Source organism: Gavia stellata, chromosome 21 (genome assembly GCF_030936135.1).
Source record: "Gavia stellata isolate bGavSte3 chromosome 21, bGavSte3.hap2, whole genome shotgun sequence".
NCBI classification, from domain to species: Eukaryota; Metazoa; Chordata; class Aves; order Gaviiformes; family Gaviidae; genus Gavia; species Gavia stellata.
Window position 1 is genome coordinate 15031285 of NC_082614.1, and position 15471 is coordinate 15046755.

General features: G+C 47.8%; 1 protein-coding gene across 1 annotated transcript in view; it reads right to left on the reverse strand.

Annotated features, from left to right (window-relative positions):
* Positions 1 to 476: 476 nt before the first annotated feature.
* SSH1 (slingshot protein phosphatase 1) overlaps positions 477 to 15471 on the reverse strand; it is a 37714-nt gene continuing 22719 nt past the window's right edge. Inside the window, exons 4-15 of the mRNA XM_059827930.1 lie at positions 15285 to 15349; positions 14375 to 14496; positions 12098 to 12166; positions 11601 to 11666; positions 10091 to 10285; positions 9755 to 9848; positions 7489 to 7617; positions 6279 to 6325; positions 4777 to 4923; positions 3877 to 4077; positions 2314 to 2944; positions 477 to 1838 (exon numbers count right to left, since the gene is read on the reverse strand). Coding sequence (XP_059683913.1) covers positions 564 to 1838; positions 2314 to 2944; positions 3877 to 4077; positions 4777 to 4923; positions 6279 to 6325; positions 7489 to 7617; positions 9755 to 9848; positions 10091 to 10285; positions 11601 to 11666; positions 12098 to 12166; positions 14375 to 14496; positions 15285 to 15349 — 3041 coding nt within the window. The 3' untranslated portion in view covers positions 477 to 563. The remainder of the gene's footprint in view (positions 1839 to 2313; positions 2945 to 3876; positions 4078 to 4776; positions 4924 to 6278; positions 6326 to 7488; positions 7618 to 9754; positions 9849 to 10090; positions 10286 to 11600; positions 11667 to 12097; positions 12167 to 14374; positions 14497 to 15284; positions 15350 to 15471) is intronic.

The window sequence follows — 15471 nt, forward strand, 5'->3', positions numbered from 1 at the left end:
GAATACCTTCAAACAACAGTAACTATCATGGGAGAAGCCTTTTTAAAAAAAAAAAACAAACAACCAACCGAGACTAAAAGTCAGCAAGAACAGAGGTAGTGTTCATGTCACCATTTTAAGGATTTTTCCACAAGTGCCCTGTTTTAACTAGAGACTTGTGTTTGTTCTGCAAAAAAAAAAAAGTCATGACTATTTGTTTTGTCGACTCTTTGAAATAGAATATTTCAGCATTTTATATATATAGATAGATACAAATATCTATCTATATATACACACACACAAACACACATTATTATACTTGGCAAACAGCACTAGAAATAGCATCCTGCAGGACAACAGGCAATTCACACACAAAATCCTCTTCTAAGCCATGCAATACATTTTATTTTCCCTTGTGCCATTCATCATGACCCATCACGTTTTTTTTTCTCCCCGCTTAGAGTACAAGGAAGGGAAGAAGAGGTGGCATCAGATGAACTACTGCAAGTCAGATGATAGAACTGCATCGGTGCAATGAATAAATGCCGTAAAAACCCAGAAATCCACCGCCCCCCCAGAAGGCATCAACTTTTGCCCATCCAAGGCGTGTTCTTCAAGTTTCCGACCGCTGGCTTCGCTGCCAGTTTGGAGGTGACGTCTGCACTCCTCAGCGTGGATTGTGGCTCACAGAGCACGGAAGACTCGCTTGAAACGGCCTCTTTCGAGTCCGTTATGGTTGACACATCCATGTCACTTGATAAGTCCTCAGAGGACAAGTTAAGACATCCCAGCTTGGCGAGAGAATTGGACCTTTTCAGAGGAGAAGACACAGTCAAGCCAGCCAGCCGCAGCCTGGTCTCAATTTCCTGAGTTCGCTGCTTCACCAGGCCGGGCTTGCCCCGCACGCTGTGGATACTGTCGCTGCTGGAGCTACGCGTCAGGTTGGAGCTCCAGGAGGAGGAGGGGGTGTAGCAGATGGTCTTCAGAAAGTCCTTGGTGAAACTGCTCGTGTGCTCCAACCGACACATGACAGGCGTGGAGGTTTTCTGAGAGATCCCCTCCAAGACGCGTTTCACCTCTAACTTCGCCACGTCGTTTTCTGCATCTTCAGGTATCAACGGTGCTGGTCCCAGAAGAGGTACGAGGCTGTGATGGGAAATCAAATCCTCGCTTTCCTCCACAATGCCGGAGTCGACTCTGCTCAGGGGGCTCTCTCTGAGCAGCGCCGAGGCGTCCGAGGGCAGGCTTTTCAACCGCTCCAGCTCTTTGGTGTGTTTCCTGACCAAGCCTGCTTTCTGCAGCTGAATAAGAGACTCCTGATGCTGCATCAAGTAACTATTTGCACTTGGCTTTTCCAAGTCTTTGCTGAACAGGTACTTCAGATCCTTGGTAGGTTTGCTGTCTTTTCTGGCTAGAGACTCTTCTTTTACCACTTCTGCATTAAGGAGGCTCTTGTCACAGTGTGAGTTTCTCCTGGGCAGTAGAGTTTTGACCGGGGTTTTTGGTGCATCTTTTCCTTTCTCCAAAATGCTGCAGTGCTGATCAAGTGATTTGCAAGTGGCAGCCTCCAAAGTACCAGTTCCTGCCAACAGAGGAAGGGGAGCCTCGTTATTTTTAGTTCTGATTGCTTCCTCTGAGTGCGCCTTGCTGGGCAGGTGGTCCGCCAAGTTGGAATTGATGTGGGAAAGGAGGGCTGGTTGCGTGCAGATGGTAGCGCTGCGACGCGCCGTGCCGGGGTTCAACTTTTCGCACTGCTCCCCAAAGGAGTCGGGAGACAAACTGGCCGAGGAATACATGCAGTCAGTGCAAGACTGATAGGAAGGCTTGACTTTACTGAGGATCCCGAATACGGCATCACGCTGCAAAAAAGAAAACAGGTACAGATAAACGTGCATAGAACAGGACATCAGCAATCAGCAGAGCGAGAGGCACAGACCACAAGATATATTTACAGCCAAGCAGACTTGAAATGAAGCCCATTTCCACTTCTCTTAAGGCCCTGCAGCAGGAACAAAAGCCACGTACTTTCTCAGCAGACAGTATCTTCAATGGAAGAATACCTACCGTTTGGTACCATGCGACGGTCATGCAAGCAAGTTGCCCAAAGCAGTTTATAGGGCACTCACATGTGTGCGCTCTCCCTCTCTGGCATCTAAATCCACAGCTTGGGCAAGCAAAGCCAGGTTCAGAAGCACTTCGAAAAGGAAGAAGCTCATCATGGAATGAAAGGCTTTATCCAAGTCAAATGAAACTGTGCTATGAAGATGAGAAGAGCAGTTTCACTTGCAGTAGAGTCAGCCATACTAATCACCTACATTTCAACTCCATACGCACCTCAAAATCCTCTGGGCAACTCCTTTTGCTGTTGTTGTTATTCAAGTTCTCTCTGTTAAGCCTGCTCTCCTCCTTGTGCATGGACAACCGCCGCTTCCACTTCTCCATCGGATTTTCCTCCCTGACACCGTCCTCCCCTGGGTCGCCAGGGCCCAGCACTATCCTTCCCTTCCGGGGGCTGAAGTCCAGTTTCTTCTTCACCTCCTTCTCCGTGAAACTGCTCAGCTCTGCCAGCGGCTCCGCTGCCTCTAGGGCTTTCGCTGTCTCCAGCAGCCTCCCCTCCGAAGGTGCAGACGGAGTCTGTCCCACCAGTGAGGCACTGCGCTCCGCAAGCGCATCCCGCTCCAGCTCCTCCACGTGGAAAAAGCCCTCCCTGCCACCCGGGATCTTGTTCTCCAGCAGCGTGTCCGAGAGGCGATGGAAGCAGTAATTAAAGCCCACAGACACTTGTGTGCCGGCGCGGTTGTCCAGGTACGCTGACTGCGAAGGCGTGTCCAGGTCAGCCAGGCGGTTTTCTAGGTCGATGTCTAAGCTCTCGAGTAAGAAGTCGCCCGACCCCGTGGTGCCGTCTGTGTTCTGGGGTAGGTTGCTCTCTGCCTGCTGCTTCCACAGCTTATTGTGGCGCTGCTTGCTGGGGAAAAGGACAAAGGCACAAGTGACTACCCTTGAACTGCAGGATGCTCAGTTCCAGGAACGTCCCTCTCTCTCCACAGCCAAGAACTGAAAGGCCGACCGCTGCGTCCAGCCCTGCAGTCCCGCTTGGACAAAACCATCTGTAGCATCAGGATTTTGTCCCTCCCTCCTGCCCACTCCATTGTCTCTTTGGCCCAGGCGACTCACAGCAGCGCCCTGCACCGCACCCATGATGGGACCACCCTCGGGAGGAGTCCCTCAGGGCAGAGGGACACACAGCCCTCTGTCAGCGCAAAACACCCTGAACCAACATCTCTGCCTATCTCATGGCACAGCTCCCGCTGAACCAGAGTGAAAAATTTTCCTCCTCTTCCCCCAGTAGAGCAGAGGGCAAGCGGAACATGCAGAAACCCTTGCTGGATACTACAGCGCTTGCAATGACAAAGACTTGTGATTGGCATGGTCACCCAGAACTGCAAATGATTTGCCTCCAACACTGCCTGAGCTCAGTTCTGCCTCATAAAACAAGAACAATGTTTTGCTGAGCAGTACTGGCTGCTGAGAAATATGAACATGCTTCCCAAACGCAGAGAAACCCCCACTGAATTAAACCAGAGCAGATCTCCCTAGAAGACAGCTGATTTCCATCCAGGGAGGCCTGGCATGGAAAAGGTTTAGAAAAACACAGTTAGCCCAGGCTTCTGCATCTGCCCTTCTGAAGAGGACCCTTCAGACTACAGCACCACGCACACTGCCAGAGTCTTTGAACACGACATGCGTGCATGCAAGACATCGCCAGAAGAACCTATTGCCTGAACAGAACTCCACAGAGGTCGATTAATACTTTGTGATAGAAAAACACGAGAGGTTGCCTACAATTACCTCCTTTATCTCCTGCAAGTCACCTTTCCATTCATCCTGTTGCCTTACCTCGCATCTAAAATGCCTTCGTATTCCAAAAGCTGTCTCATGAAGCCTGCATTTGGTCTTGCAATGCTGCGTTTTTGCTTCACGTAATTATAGGCCTTTTCCAGCGACCAGCCAAATTCCTTCATGGCATAAGCTATAACAGTAGATGCTGACCGGCTCACGCCCATTTTGCAGTGCACCAGGCACTTGGAGTGATTCTTCCTGCAGAAAGACAAACGGGACAGTATGTCTCAGCTTTCTGGTTATGGTACCTGTTGTTACCATTTTACAGGGTGGAGGGACAGTACTTTGTCCCCCTGGCCACCCTAACACCACGGCTCAGTGGGTGAGAAACGTTTTGGACTAAGTGGGCCATGAGAAAAATCTCTCTTCAGAAAAGTCAGGAGTTAGAGAAGGGCAGCCTCAATCACGCTGCCATTTCAGAGACCACCACGAAGCCTCCTGCCTGCCTGCCCGAGTCTTTGGACACAGGGATACGCAGGAACAACCTGAGTGTAAAAGCCCAGCAGAGTTTGATGGGCTCCGTCACCATCTCTTGTCTACAGAGACAGCTGGGGCTAGTGCAACACGGACACATGTTGGAGTATTTCCAGAACTTCTTGAGAAGAGGAAATGTCCTTGTTTCCTTTTGGAAGCAAAACAAAATAATAATAATAAAAAGTATCATGGGCTAGGAACAGGTTAATGCCAGTACAGGAAGAGACAAGGTACGGGGAAGTTCCAGGGACACAGAAAACTCCTGGCAAGAGTAGTAACACAACAGCCCTGTTGCCTCCTTCAGTGGTGGTGTGGCCTCAGGGAGGGCCCAGCTCCACGCTGGATGAAGCCCGCGGGGCACGGTGCCAGACCCCGTGGCTCGGATGGGCTCTCACACTAAGTTGCGTCTCCCAGCCCACTTACTTGGCCTTATTTATAAAGTGGTACGCCTCATTCCAGTGAGCCAGGAGGTCTGTTGTCTCCTCGTCGTACACTCGGATATTGTGATATGCGAACAAACCGGGGAAAAAATTATCAATTTCCCTGGTCACGTTCAAAATGTAGTCAATGCTGTGGAGAACGAAAAGAAAAATAAAGTTGAACTGCCATGGTCACGAAAGGGAACTGACACACACTGTGAAGTCCATGAAATCTGACACAACACGAGCTGTAAGATTTTATCTACAGCCCTAATCCCGAACCCCTGGGACAGCCGGTGACACAGGTCACGCACGTGACGCGCGGGGCCTGCCCATTCACCCATCTCTCACCACCGGCATAGCCCATTCAGAGCGTCAAAAGACCTGGGGCGCAGGAGGGAGAGGTTTATTTTCTCCCGTCTGCCGAGGCTCTGTAACCTAATCAGAAACTCCTCACTCTGTGCCACACACAGCTTCTGGGATGCTGAAAGAAGAAAAGTGCATCGACCGCAAGCGATTCGTTTGGGCAAGAGCTGGGAACAGACCCCAGGAATCACAATTTTCAACTGCAGGCTTTAGCTGCAAACCCATCCTTTTCTCTTCTTTCTGACCAAAAATATGAGAGTCACATGGTATCTCTCGATTCCTGCCAAATACTACAGCAGGGATTACAATGTACCCGGGGAGAATGAATGCCCATATCGATTTATTACCTCGTATCATTCAGACAAATGAAGGACACAGGATATTTGTTTCAGAATTTGTCCAGCTTTGACTTTTAGACACTGCATGTCAAGATACCTTCCCTGTAGATCAAAAGTATTAACGCGCTGGTTGATTTACTTGTTCAAAGATGTTCAGACATCTGTTCCCAAGGACTCCAAACTAAACATTTTTAGTCATGCTGTTGAGCAATATTTTTCAGTTTCTCACATCAGGGTTGGTGTATGCCTTGGGCAAGCAGCAAATATTTATATGCAAAATTCTCACTCGTCCAAAAAGCGTGAAAATATATCAAGCCAAGAAGTGGTGCGGTGATGAGAGCGTGGTGAAAGACAGCCCTGCAGCTGCCTGTCTGGGCAGGTGAGATGGAGATTGCTCATCTACAGGAAGTTCTGCTCCATTTAGATAGAGTTTTTTCCTAAGCTTAGCGCTGTAATATTTGCTCTTCTGCAGCCTGCAGGAATTCACACCTGACACAACAATACGTATGGCCATTTCACGCTCGGCTGCTACACATTTGAGGGGGTTCGGAGATGTTGATGTACTTCACAAACGAGAGGTTTTGTTATTTCCACTCTACGTGTTATTGATAGAAATGAGGTAGGAAAGATTTCTCAACCAAGGTCCTGACAGTAAGTTACCCACAACGCTGGGAGCGGGCCCAAACTCACCCTACGGTCTACAAACGGCATTTGTCATCTCAAAAGACCTGAATCTAAGTGAAAGGCAAACAACTGGAGGATTCAGAGTCTAAGGCTGCTGCTTGAAAGGCGCAGTACTCACCCTGAGCCCTGCAGCTCCTCGAGGTTGGAGGCATTCCACTCAGAGCCCTGCAACAGCCGCAAAAAAACACATGTTTCAAAGGAGCCCGAGACCCTCCCTCTTTCCTAAGGTCCTGCAATCCCCCAGCCTCACTGAAATATTGGTAATAGCCTCTGAAACAGGACTACGGCACCAGGGCAGCCGGCGCTGCAGCTCAGCACGGAGATGTCCTGTCCTGAACGGGCAGAGACCTCCCGAAGGAGGGGACAAGGGCATTACGTCCTCACCTAAGGAGTTAGTTCTAGGCCAGCGTGTGACTGAGCACATCCCAAATCACCGTCCCCAGCCACTCTGGGTTTTTAACCACAGAGATAAATAGTGCAGGGAGAGAAAATTATTATATGGCATGACTGGGATCACAGGTATATGAGAAGTGAGGCAAATCCTGAAAGCTATGGGGGTGGTTACACCTTGGATCCCCCCCACACCTGCAAAACAGAAAGCTAAAAAAGGTTTAAAAAGCAGGTTTTGCCCTCAAACATGAGCACTTCCTCTGACTCTCTCTGGGGAGGGGGGGGGGGGGAAGACCCAAGCATAACGGGCACAAATGTGTTCATCTCCAGAAAGCCTTTGTTCCAGGTGGCAGAGCCTGGTTTTGCTTGGAGTACCATCTAGTGGCAAAAAGATTAGGCGAAACATGCACCGTTCGTTGCCTTTGCCCAAGCTGGAACAGCGCATCACCTTCAGCCTTATTCTTTACACGGTTCTGGCCATAGCTACAGAACTCCATAGGCTCAGTCGAGAAAAACAACACAGCGACCCAAATCAAAGTCAAAGAGCAAACGGCTGTCACAGCAGGACAGCATCCACAGCTAGACCCTTTGTTTGTTGGAAAAGAAAATCTCCGCTGCTAGAAATAGAAAATAAGCGTGTGTAGAGAGAACTTGAGCTATGCTGTGGTATGTGCTGAAACAGGACCAGCCTGCCAGGAAAGAACCATTATATCAAGTGCCAGAAACAAGAACGTAGCTAGAAAAAAGGGCTTCTCTACTGCAGGCTTTTACAAGCACTATGGGTCCTGCAGTAAAGCCTGCACGAGGGGCGGGATAGCGGCTGTACCTCTTGCTCATGCTGCACAAGTCAGCCTTGACACAAAATCCATCTTCCCCCAGCCCAGTGACTTGTCAGATCACTCCCCTGCTATTCTGGAACTCCTAACATGGCAGCTTACCAGATATAAATGATCAAAAATCAGAGATGGTTTGTCCATCTGACCCAGGATAAGCAGCATTTCATTGTCTATAAATTCCTTGAATTCCTTCAAGTTGCAATTCATGTGCTTCTCCAGCTCATTTCGTATCTGCAGAGAAGAAAACAAAGGATGCCACCTAGAATCACGTCTGTTCAATAGAAACATTTGTTGGCACTCCTTTCCAAAACACTTTTTCTGAACTTCATTAAAACCAGCAAGATGAATTTGACCTTTCGGAGACAAGGAATCTCACTACGTGGCATGCCTCCAAGTACCCTAGGCCCCCAAATTGAAGATCTGTAAATAAAGCTTCAGATAACATCCCAGTAGGAAAAAAAAGTATTTTGGGGTACCTGCTTCTTAAAAGTAATTCGAGAGATAAAAAACAAGACCTTGGAGAGCAGCTAACAAAAACCCATGAAATCCAATAGAAGGCAAGGAGTCAATAACGGCAGCAGCGTTGGTGGAGAGAGATTTCACGTACTCTCCCTGTTTAAAACGCCAGGGCACAGACATACAGTCCTCTCGCAGCATCTCAGCTTCAGGAAGGTGCAGTGCAAAGCAGCACAACTTTGTTTAACCCACCATGGAAAACGGGTGCAGCAAAATCAAAGCATCGTGACTGCACCAAGAGTTAAGAACACGTACACAGACAGACGAGCTCTCAGCTTACGCCTACAACTTGCAACGCTGCTGTTACGCAAGAGTGTATCCGAAGCCTTCGGTGCTAAGCTTTAGGAAGGAAAGCCCCGCGTGTTAATAGCCTCCCTTGAAAAACAAACAAAAACCCAACCCAAAAAGAACTGCTACCATTTGCTCAGAATACGTCTGCACTGCAGCTGGACGTATTTACACCAGGCTGTGGGATGGATCCAAACTAGCTCTAGCCTTGACTTGTGATTTTCCCTCCATAAACTCACTAGCAAAATGTCATCAGCAAGCCCCTCTGACATTTGTTCAGGGACAAAGAAAATAAAACCTTAAAATGAGGCTGACAAGGAGAAAGGAAGGCACATACTTTGCTGTGCACTGCCCATGAGCCCGTGAAGATCAGGACACTCATCTAATACAGCTGCGAGGCCTCAAGCCACCAACTGCATTTTTTGAGAGCACTGCCTTTGCTTGCGTAATTCACAGGGATGCACTGAGGAGTAAGTGGCTGCAAATTCATTGCTTGGACATGCCTACATGTGCTACAACCAACTGTAATGCAGGCATCACCTCTGATGCCACTCTGCTGGCAAAGAACCAGGCACGATGCGCTTGAAGGTCACATACTTGTTACCAAGGTCTTGAAAAACGAACTCTGATGTTGGTATTACCCTGATTTCCCTGCTGGGGAAACAGAAGTACAGCAAAGCCAAAGAGCAGAGCCTTTACGGAACAGCTCGAAATACAGAATCACAGAATCCCTAAGGTTGGAAAAGACCTGTAAGATCATCAGGTCCAACCATCACCCCAACCCCACCACACCCACTAAAACATGTCCTGCAGTGCCACGTCCACACGTCCCTTGAACACCTCCAGGGATGGTGACTCCACCACCTCCCTGGGCAGCCTCTGCCAGTGATTCACCGCTCTCTCCGTAAAGACATTTTTCCTAATATCCAGCCTGAACCTCCCCTGGCACAACTTGAGGCCGTTTCCTCTTGTCCTGTCGCTTGTCGCTTGGGAGAAGAGACCACCACCCACCTCACCACAACCCCCTTTTCAGGCAGTTGTAGAGAGCGATGAGGTCTCCCCTCAGCCCCCTCTTCTCCAGACTGAACAACCCCAGCTCCCTCAGCCGCTCGTCATCAGACTTGTGCTCCAGACCCCTCACCAGCTCCGTCGCCCTTCTCTGGACACGCTCCAGCACCTCAATGTCCTTCTTGTAGTGAGGGGCCCAAAACTGAACACGGCATTCGAGGTGCAGCCTCATCAGCGCCGAGTACAGGGGCACGATCCCCTCCCTACTCCTGCTGGGCACACTGTTTCTGATACAGGCCAGGATGCTGTTGGCCACCTTGGCCACCTGGGCACACTGCTGGCTCGTATTCAGCCGGCTGTCAGTCAACACCCCCAGGTCCTTTTCCGCAGGGCAGCTTTCCAGCCACTTGTCCCCAAGCCTGTAGCGTTGCCTGGGGTTGTTGTGACCAAAGTCAAAAGCCAGTGACACCTGCTCATACGGTGTGTCTTCACCAGTGCAGCACTCTCTGGAAAAGGCATCCAGCAGGAAGAAGATGGCAGGAATTTTTATATTTACCTCCTTAGAAGTCACATTTTCCAGGTCTTTGCTCATCATGATGCTCCGGAGTTTGGCTTTAATGAGCCGTTCTGTTCGTTCCCTTTCAGTTGGCCTGAAAAGGCAAAGGAGAGGATGTCTCTGAGCTGTCAGTAAACATACGGTGCAACTCACACTGTACAGAGGAGTGGTGGTAAAGACTTGTATTAAGAGCAATTTTTATAAAAATAATGGAAGAAAAACATTTGAAGACATTTATGAAAAGAAAGGAAATGAACCACCAGAGGAACAAAAGGAAGAAGGGGAGATTTCCCCCGTGAGCCAAGCCAACTTTTTGTAATAAAATTCAGAACTGACTTGTCAACAAACAGGGCTGGAGAGTCGGGGCGGGTGGACTCCAGGTCCTGCATTGCATTCCACTCATTGATGCAGCTCTGGTCGGAGCTGATGCAGCTCTCATAGTACGTGGCCCAGACCAAGGCCATCCCACCTGGGAAGTAGTTGTACCTTCTTGCAACTTCACAGGCTTTATGGAGGATCTGTAATGCAGACCTGCAAGTTTGGAAAACAAATTTGTGCAGATGTGAGCAGCAGGAACAGACAGAGCAGGATCTGAGAGATTTTCACAGAGAAAAAAAAGATTTTCAGCATTGTTTGTTGCAGTTTACTTTTTGAGAGCAGCAGATTTATTGTATCAGGAGTTCAGAGAGGGCACAGACTGCATCTTGGAGGCCCTCTCAAGAGCCGGTCCAAGGCAGAGGCTGAAATCTTCTCCTGATTAAAAGGCAAACACAAAGCACAAGTTGCTCTGGGATCTAATCATTAGCTAACTTGTAAAGCCAGACCAAAGAAAAATAAAGAACATGGACAATTTTCAAACCACCTTCAGCAAGGAGTCAAATGCACATTTACCAGCATTCTTGGCCTCTGACATGCTCCAGGGACAAAGCCCAGATTGGGTCATTTGTTTTTGCAAATTCTAGCATTACTTTTTCCTTCCTTCCCTCCTCATTTTTTTCTTTCTTCTTTTTTTAAGGCTCTACTCCGAAGATGTCACTGTACTGAATACATTAACCACATCTAAGGTTGCCAACAGGAGGGGCCGAGTTCAAAAATGACAGGAACAAGAGTTTCATTTGTTTCTGTACCAAATCATCCCTAGCACGACATCCTTCTCTACATCTGTATCTCTCCCCTATCAGATGCCGCAAGGCCAGGGATCTCTCGAGGTTCCAACAGGAGCCAGCAAACTGCCCAGGCCAAAAGAGATGCATTTGTTCTGTGCGGGGCTGGGGAGCAGCCTCTTCAAGGAGGAATTTGCTGGCACAGCTGCTGCTGATTCAGCCACCTCTGCTTCAGTGTTTTGGAATCCCTGCACATGGGAGGGGTGACAGGAGCTGAAAGGTGAACAGGCACCCGGGGCGGCACGGAAAGTTTCCGCGCGGCAGGAACCCCAGCCTGGCCCCACTAACGAGGCAGAACACGGGGAATGCCATGAGATTGGCAATGGGTCCCGAGACTCCTCCTGCAGCCAGTTAGAAAAATATGCAGAGAGAGGAAAGACTGGGTATGCAGCCTGACGAATTCAACTTGGTCTTTCGTGTTTATCCATCTCGCTAGTGCCACTTCCCTCCTGTTGAAGAGCACACAGCTGCTCTGAACAGAAGCAGAAGATCCTGTTTTCAGATCAGTATTCTCGTAGTTCCTTTACAGTACTGCTACCTGCTGAAACAGGACAGCAGCATCTCTGCTGCAGCTCACTAAATACCAGTTATGGAGAATGCTAAAATGCATTTTGTTTGTTTGTTTTTAATTTAGTCACAGAAATGACAGTCTCTTTCTCAATAAAGCTAATGAACACACATACCACATGGCTTGCACCGACACTGGCTTGAAGATGTGCATTCTCCCTGCAGTGCTCACGCTGAAGCCACTAACAGAGAGAGAAAAAAACCAGTCAGAAACTGCTCTTCTCTGCATCACAAGCCACACTCTACAAACAGTTACTGCAAGGCAGCTATAGGGGCACTCACAGGCAAAAAGAATCAGGGATGAGAATTTGTTTCACCAATTTTCCAATATCCTCCCAAATAAGAATGGCAAGCGGACACCCTTCCCAGCGCAGGCCACCAGGAACGGGAGCTCCACCCTTCGAGTGGGATTTCAGAGAACATTCACTGGGTATCATGGGTTCCACCGAGCAGTTTGAGGGCAGCAAGACAAACACTCACTGTCTGAATAAGAGGACTGCAGCCATGAATCCAAAATTGGAACTTCATTTGCAAGGTGACGGAGAATCTCTCCTAGAGCAGCCCCCAAGTAGGGAAGGACATTCACATTTATCCTTTTAATGTGGTTTCTTACCCATCACCGTCAAGATGGATTTTAGTATCACTCCACAGACGAAGAACCATTCCTATAGTGCAGCTTTTACTGGAAGAGAGATTGTTATACAGGATGTTAAATATAGGCCACAACGCGGTCACGCCAATATCCTAAATTATTAATACTCTTCAATTTTTAAAATCCTCAAGTCTTGATCTAGTAATTCCTAGTAATATCTTAGGCCATCAAATGCATAACACACAAGGAGACCGGCAGCTGAAGTCTAAAGGTCTACTCTGATATTAGCATGCTGATTGCTCCACAGGGCTGGAGAAACATCACAGAAGCCAGAGTCAAAATCACCAGCTCTTCTCTCCCGCTCCAGAGCCTGCCAGAAGGCACTGCAGTATTTGCCCCATCGTCTTTCCTGCTCTCTCACCCTCGTAAGCTCAGCGCGAGGCAGTTCTCTAACAGGACGTAAAAGCAGATCGCAGCGATCTGGTTGCAGAGATTCAGCTCACTAAAGCGAGGCAGAAAGCAAGCCTTGGTAGGGGCAGAGCAGCCGCCTGCCCTTTCCAAAGAGGACCCAAAGGGCCTTTCAAAGGACTGCGTGTTCGATTTTCACTTCATCGCTCTGGCTGATAGAAAAGACAAACCTGGATGTTATGAGTTTACCTAACCCAAAAGCACCCTTTCATTTCAGAGATGCAATCTGGCAAGAAAACCGTACTATAACGGGGGCCAGTAACTTTCAACTAGTAAATAATTAAGCTACTGAGGTATGAAAGTTTTAAAGGAAATTGGGATGCATACAGCAACACCCAGTTAGCAAGGAACTCAGGTTTTGTTTTGTTCTTCTCCTTTCTTTTTTAAGTCTTCAGCTGCTTTCTACAGCAGATCAAAGGATTTGACAGGCCAGTTTGAACACACATGTGGACAATGTGCACTTTAGAGCTTTGCGAGAAAAAATGGTTTTTATTAAACGCGTGTAAAAGGAATAAAACCCACAAAAGCGCCTGACTAGTCAAACTGTCAGCAGTCGGAACACTTACAGCTCCGCAGTGACATTTCAGCCCCAACACAGAGCCATGGAGTCACTCAATGAAGTTGCTAATGCCAACTGACTTCTTCATGCATAAGACTTACCCTTAATTAACAAAAACTTTGGCTTTCAGGGGAGACAGGAACTGAAATGGCAGCTAACCTGACAGTTAGGAGGAATTAGTCATAACTGTTCCATCTTTCCTCGTCTCACATCAATAATCACCAGGAGCAAATTATTGCAAGGTTGTTTCAGATGACACAGCAAACATTCACTGCTGCAGCACACTAAGTGTGCTGTAAGGAAATGCTACATTAGAATTTCCTCCGTGATGCTCCAGTTTTCTGGATTTCTGGATCCAGTTTACTGGATTTCCTCCAGTAATTTAACAGCAGATATAAGAGGCAGCATCAAAGCCAATGACAATAATCTTATTAGGAAGGCACAGCTAGGAGCTTCCCTACAGGTCTCACTGCAGTGCAAAAGTTCCCCCCTTCCACTTACAGCAATGGAAACAACGACTAAAGTTTTCCAGAAAGAAAACAAAAGTCACACTGGCTGCACCAGCACAACATGGCAACCTGCTAAATCATCGGAGAACAGAAACAACAGTCTGGAAGCTCTGACTTCTAACTCCAGCTCTGCCAAACCAGCCCTGTCTCTGCGAGCCAAGAGCTTTTCTGCCTTGGTTTACTCACCTAGAAGTGGAATAACGTGAGAGGGTCTGCGATAACAAAATATTTTATTTGCCTTTCAAAATATTATGTGCTCTTATCAGTTAGACAAAAGAAACAGCTCATTACTGACACATTTGTTTGTTGGCTTTGGAGGTACTTTTGCAGTATTGTTTTTTGATGTTATTTGGCAACTAAGTTACCCCCCCAAAACCAGCTCCATTGCATCATACCATCAACAGACTTGAAGTCTGGTGGATAGAATAAGTTCCAGTTTTGCAAATGTGTCTGCAAGAGCATTTTGTAGTGAGCAGACAGCAAACTACCACAGATGAGGTAGATGCCACGACCCTCCAGATGGATTACACGTGAACGCTTTGCCCACAACTGCCCAGAGATTCCAAGGAGACTGAAAGCTTTCTGGAATAAAAATCACCCTCTCGCCCTCATAACTGGTCAGAAAACTCAACACATGTCCTTTCTCTTACTAGAATTTGCAGATAAATGTAAACCAACTGCTCGGGTACAGTTTGGTGTTGACAGGCTTTCCAGGGAACCCAGCCTGCCCGATTTCCAAGCCCAGCCTTGCCTTAGACATACCTCTCCTTGCTGGAGAAATCCACACCCAGCAGAATATTCTCTTCTGTGTCCTGTCGTCCGCTGCTGTATACAACCACCATGTACCGGACTCGGTCTGTCCACACACTTTCCAAACGGACAGCCTAGAAAAAGGTCATCAAGCTCTGCAAACTAGCTTTTAGATAATTATTACTTCCATTGCTGCCTAATATTTTTTTAAGGTGCAATTATGTCCAAAAGCTTTATTTAGCTGTAGTATGAAAGACACAAGGAGAGACAGTCCATCTTCCAGCAAGGCTAGTTGCCAGTTTGACTTGGCATCGGGTGGGGAGAAGATTAGCCTAGATTACCTGTCCCAGTTTGGAGAAATATTACAAAATGTAACCTGAAGATTTGTTCTAAAGCGGTTCAACTAGAAAGTTGGTAAAAGCATTGGTCATGCACTGAAGTGAAAATAGAGACAGGCTCGGAGGATTCTTCCACTCACAAGCCTTCACTGAAATATGTTAGTTATGCTGGAGGGGATAACTGACACAGACTTTTCTGCAGGGACTTTCATAGCTTGTGCGGATTTCTTTCAGAGAAAGCCCAGCCCCATTTGGATGCTATTTCAGGACTGACTTGAGGGTGTTCGCTAGCATCACCAAGCTCCCGTCTCTTCTCCTGTACTTGTGTTTGTCAGCTGACCAGAAAATTAAATCTAATGAAACAAACACACTTCAGACAGATCGGTTTCCTGACCCAACTCACTACCTGGATGTAAGGACCAGGGCAAAAGGACTGGACAGGAAAACGCAGTAGGGCTGGCAACCTGCACAGAGCTAAGCTGACTCCGAAACCTAGGATTTGCCAATGCTTTTCATGAATCTCTACAGGTCTGCCTCAAACGCCTCCAACAGAAAGGAGAGCAGGAAAATGCATCTTTTCTTACCAGTTTGATCCTATCCTCACAGCGAAGGAGGTTGATCATCACCTGGAGGTGCTGGGGCAAATCACCTGCAGGGAAAGCAGAGAAATAATCAGAAAGGCTCTCTCACTTGCTGCACTAAGAATCAGCAGAGTCTTGACCTTTAATGAAATTGGGTGTTTCTAAGTCAAAAAATACCATTTAAGGGAGG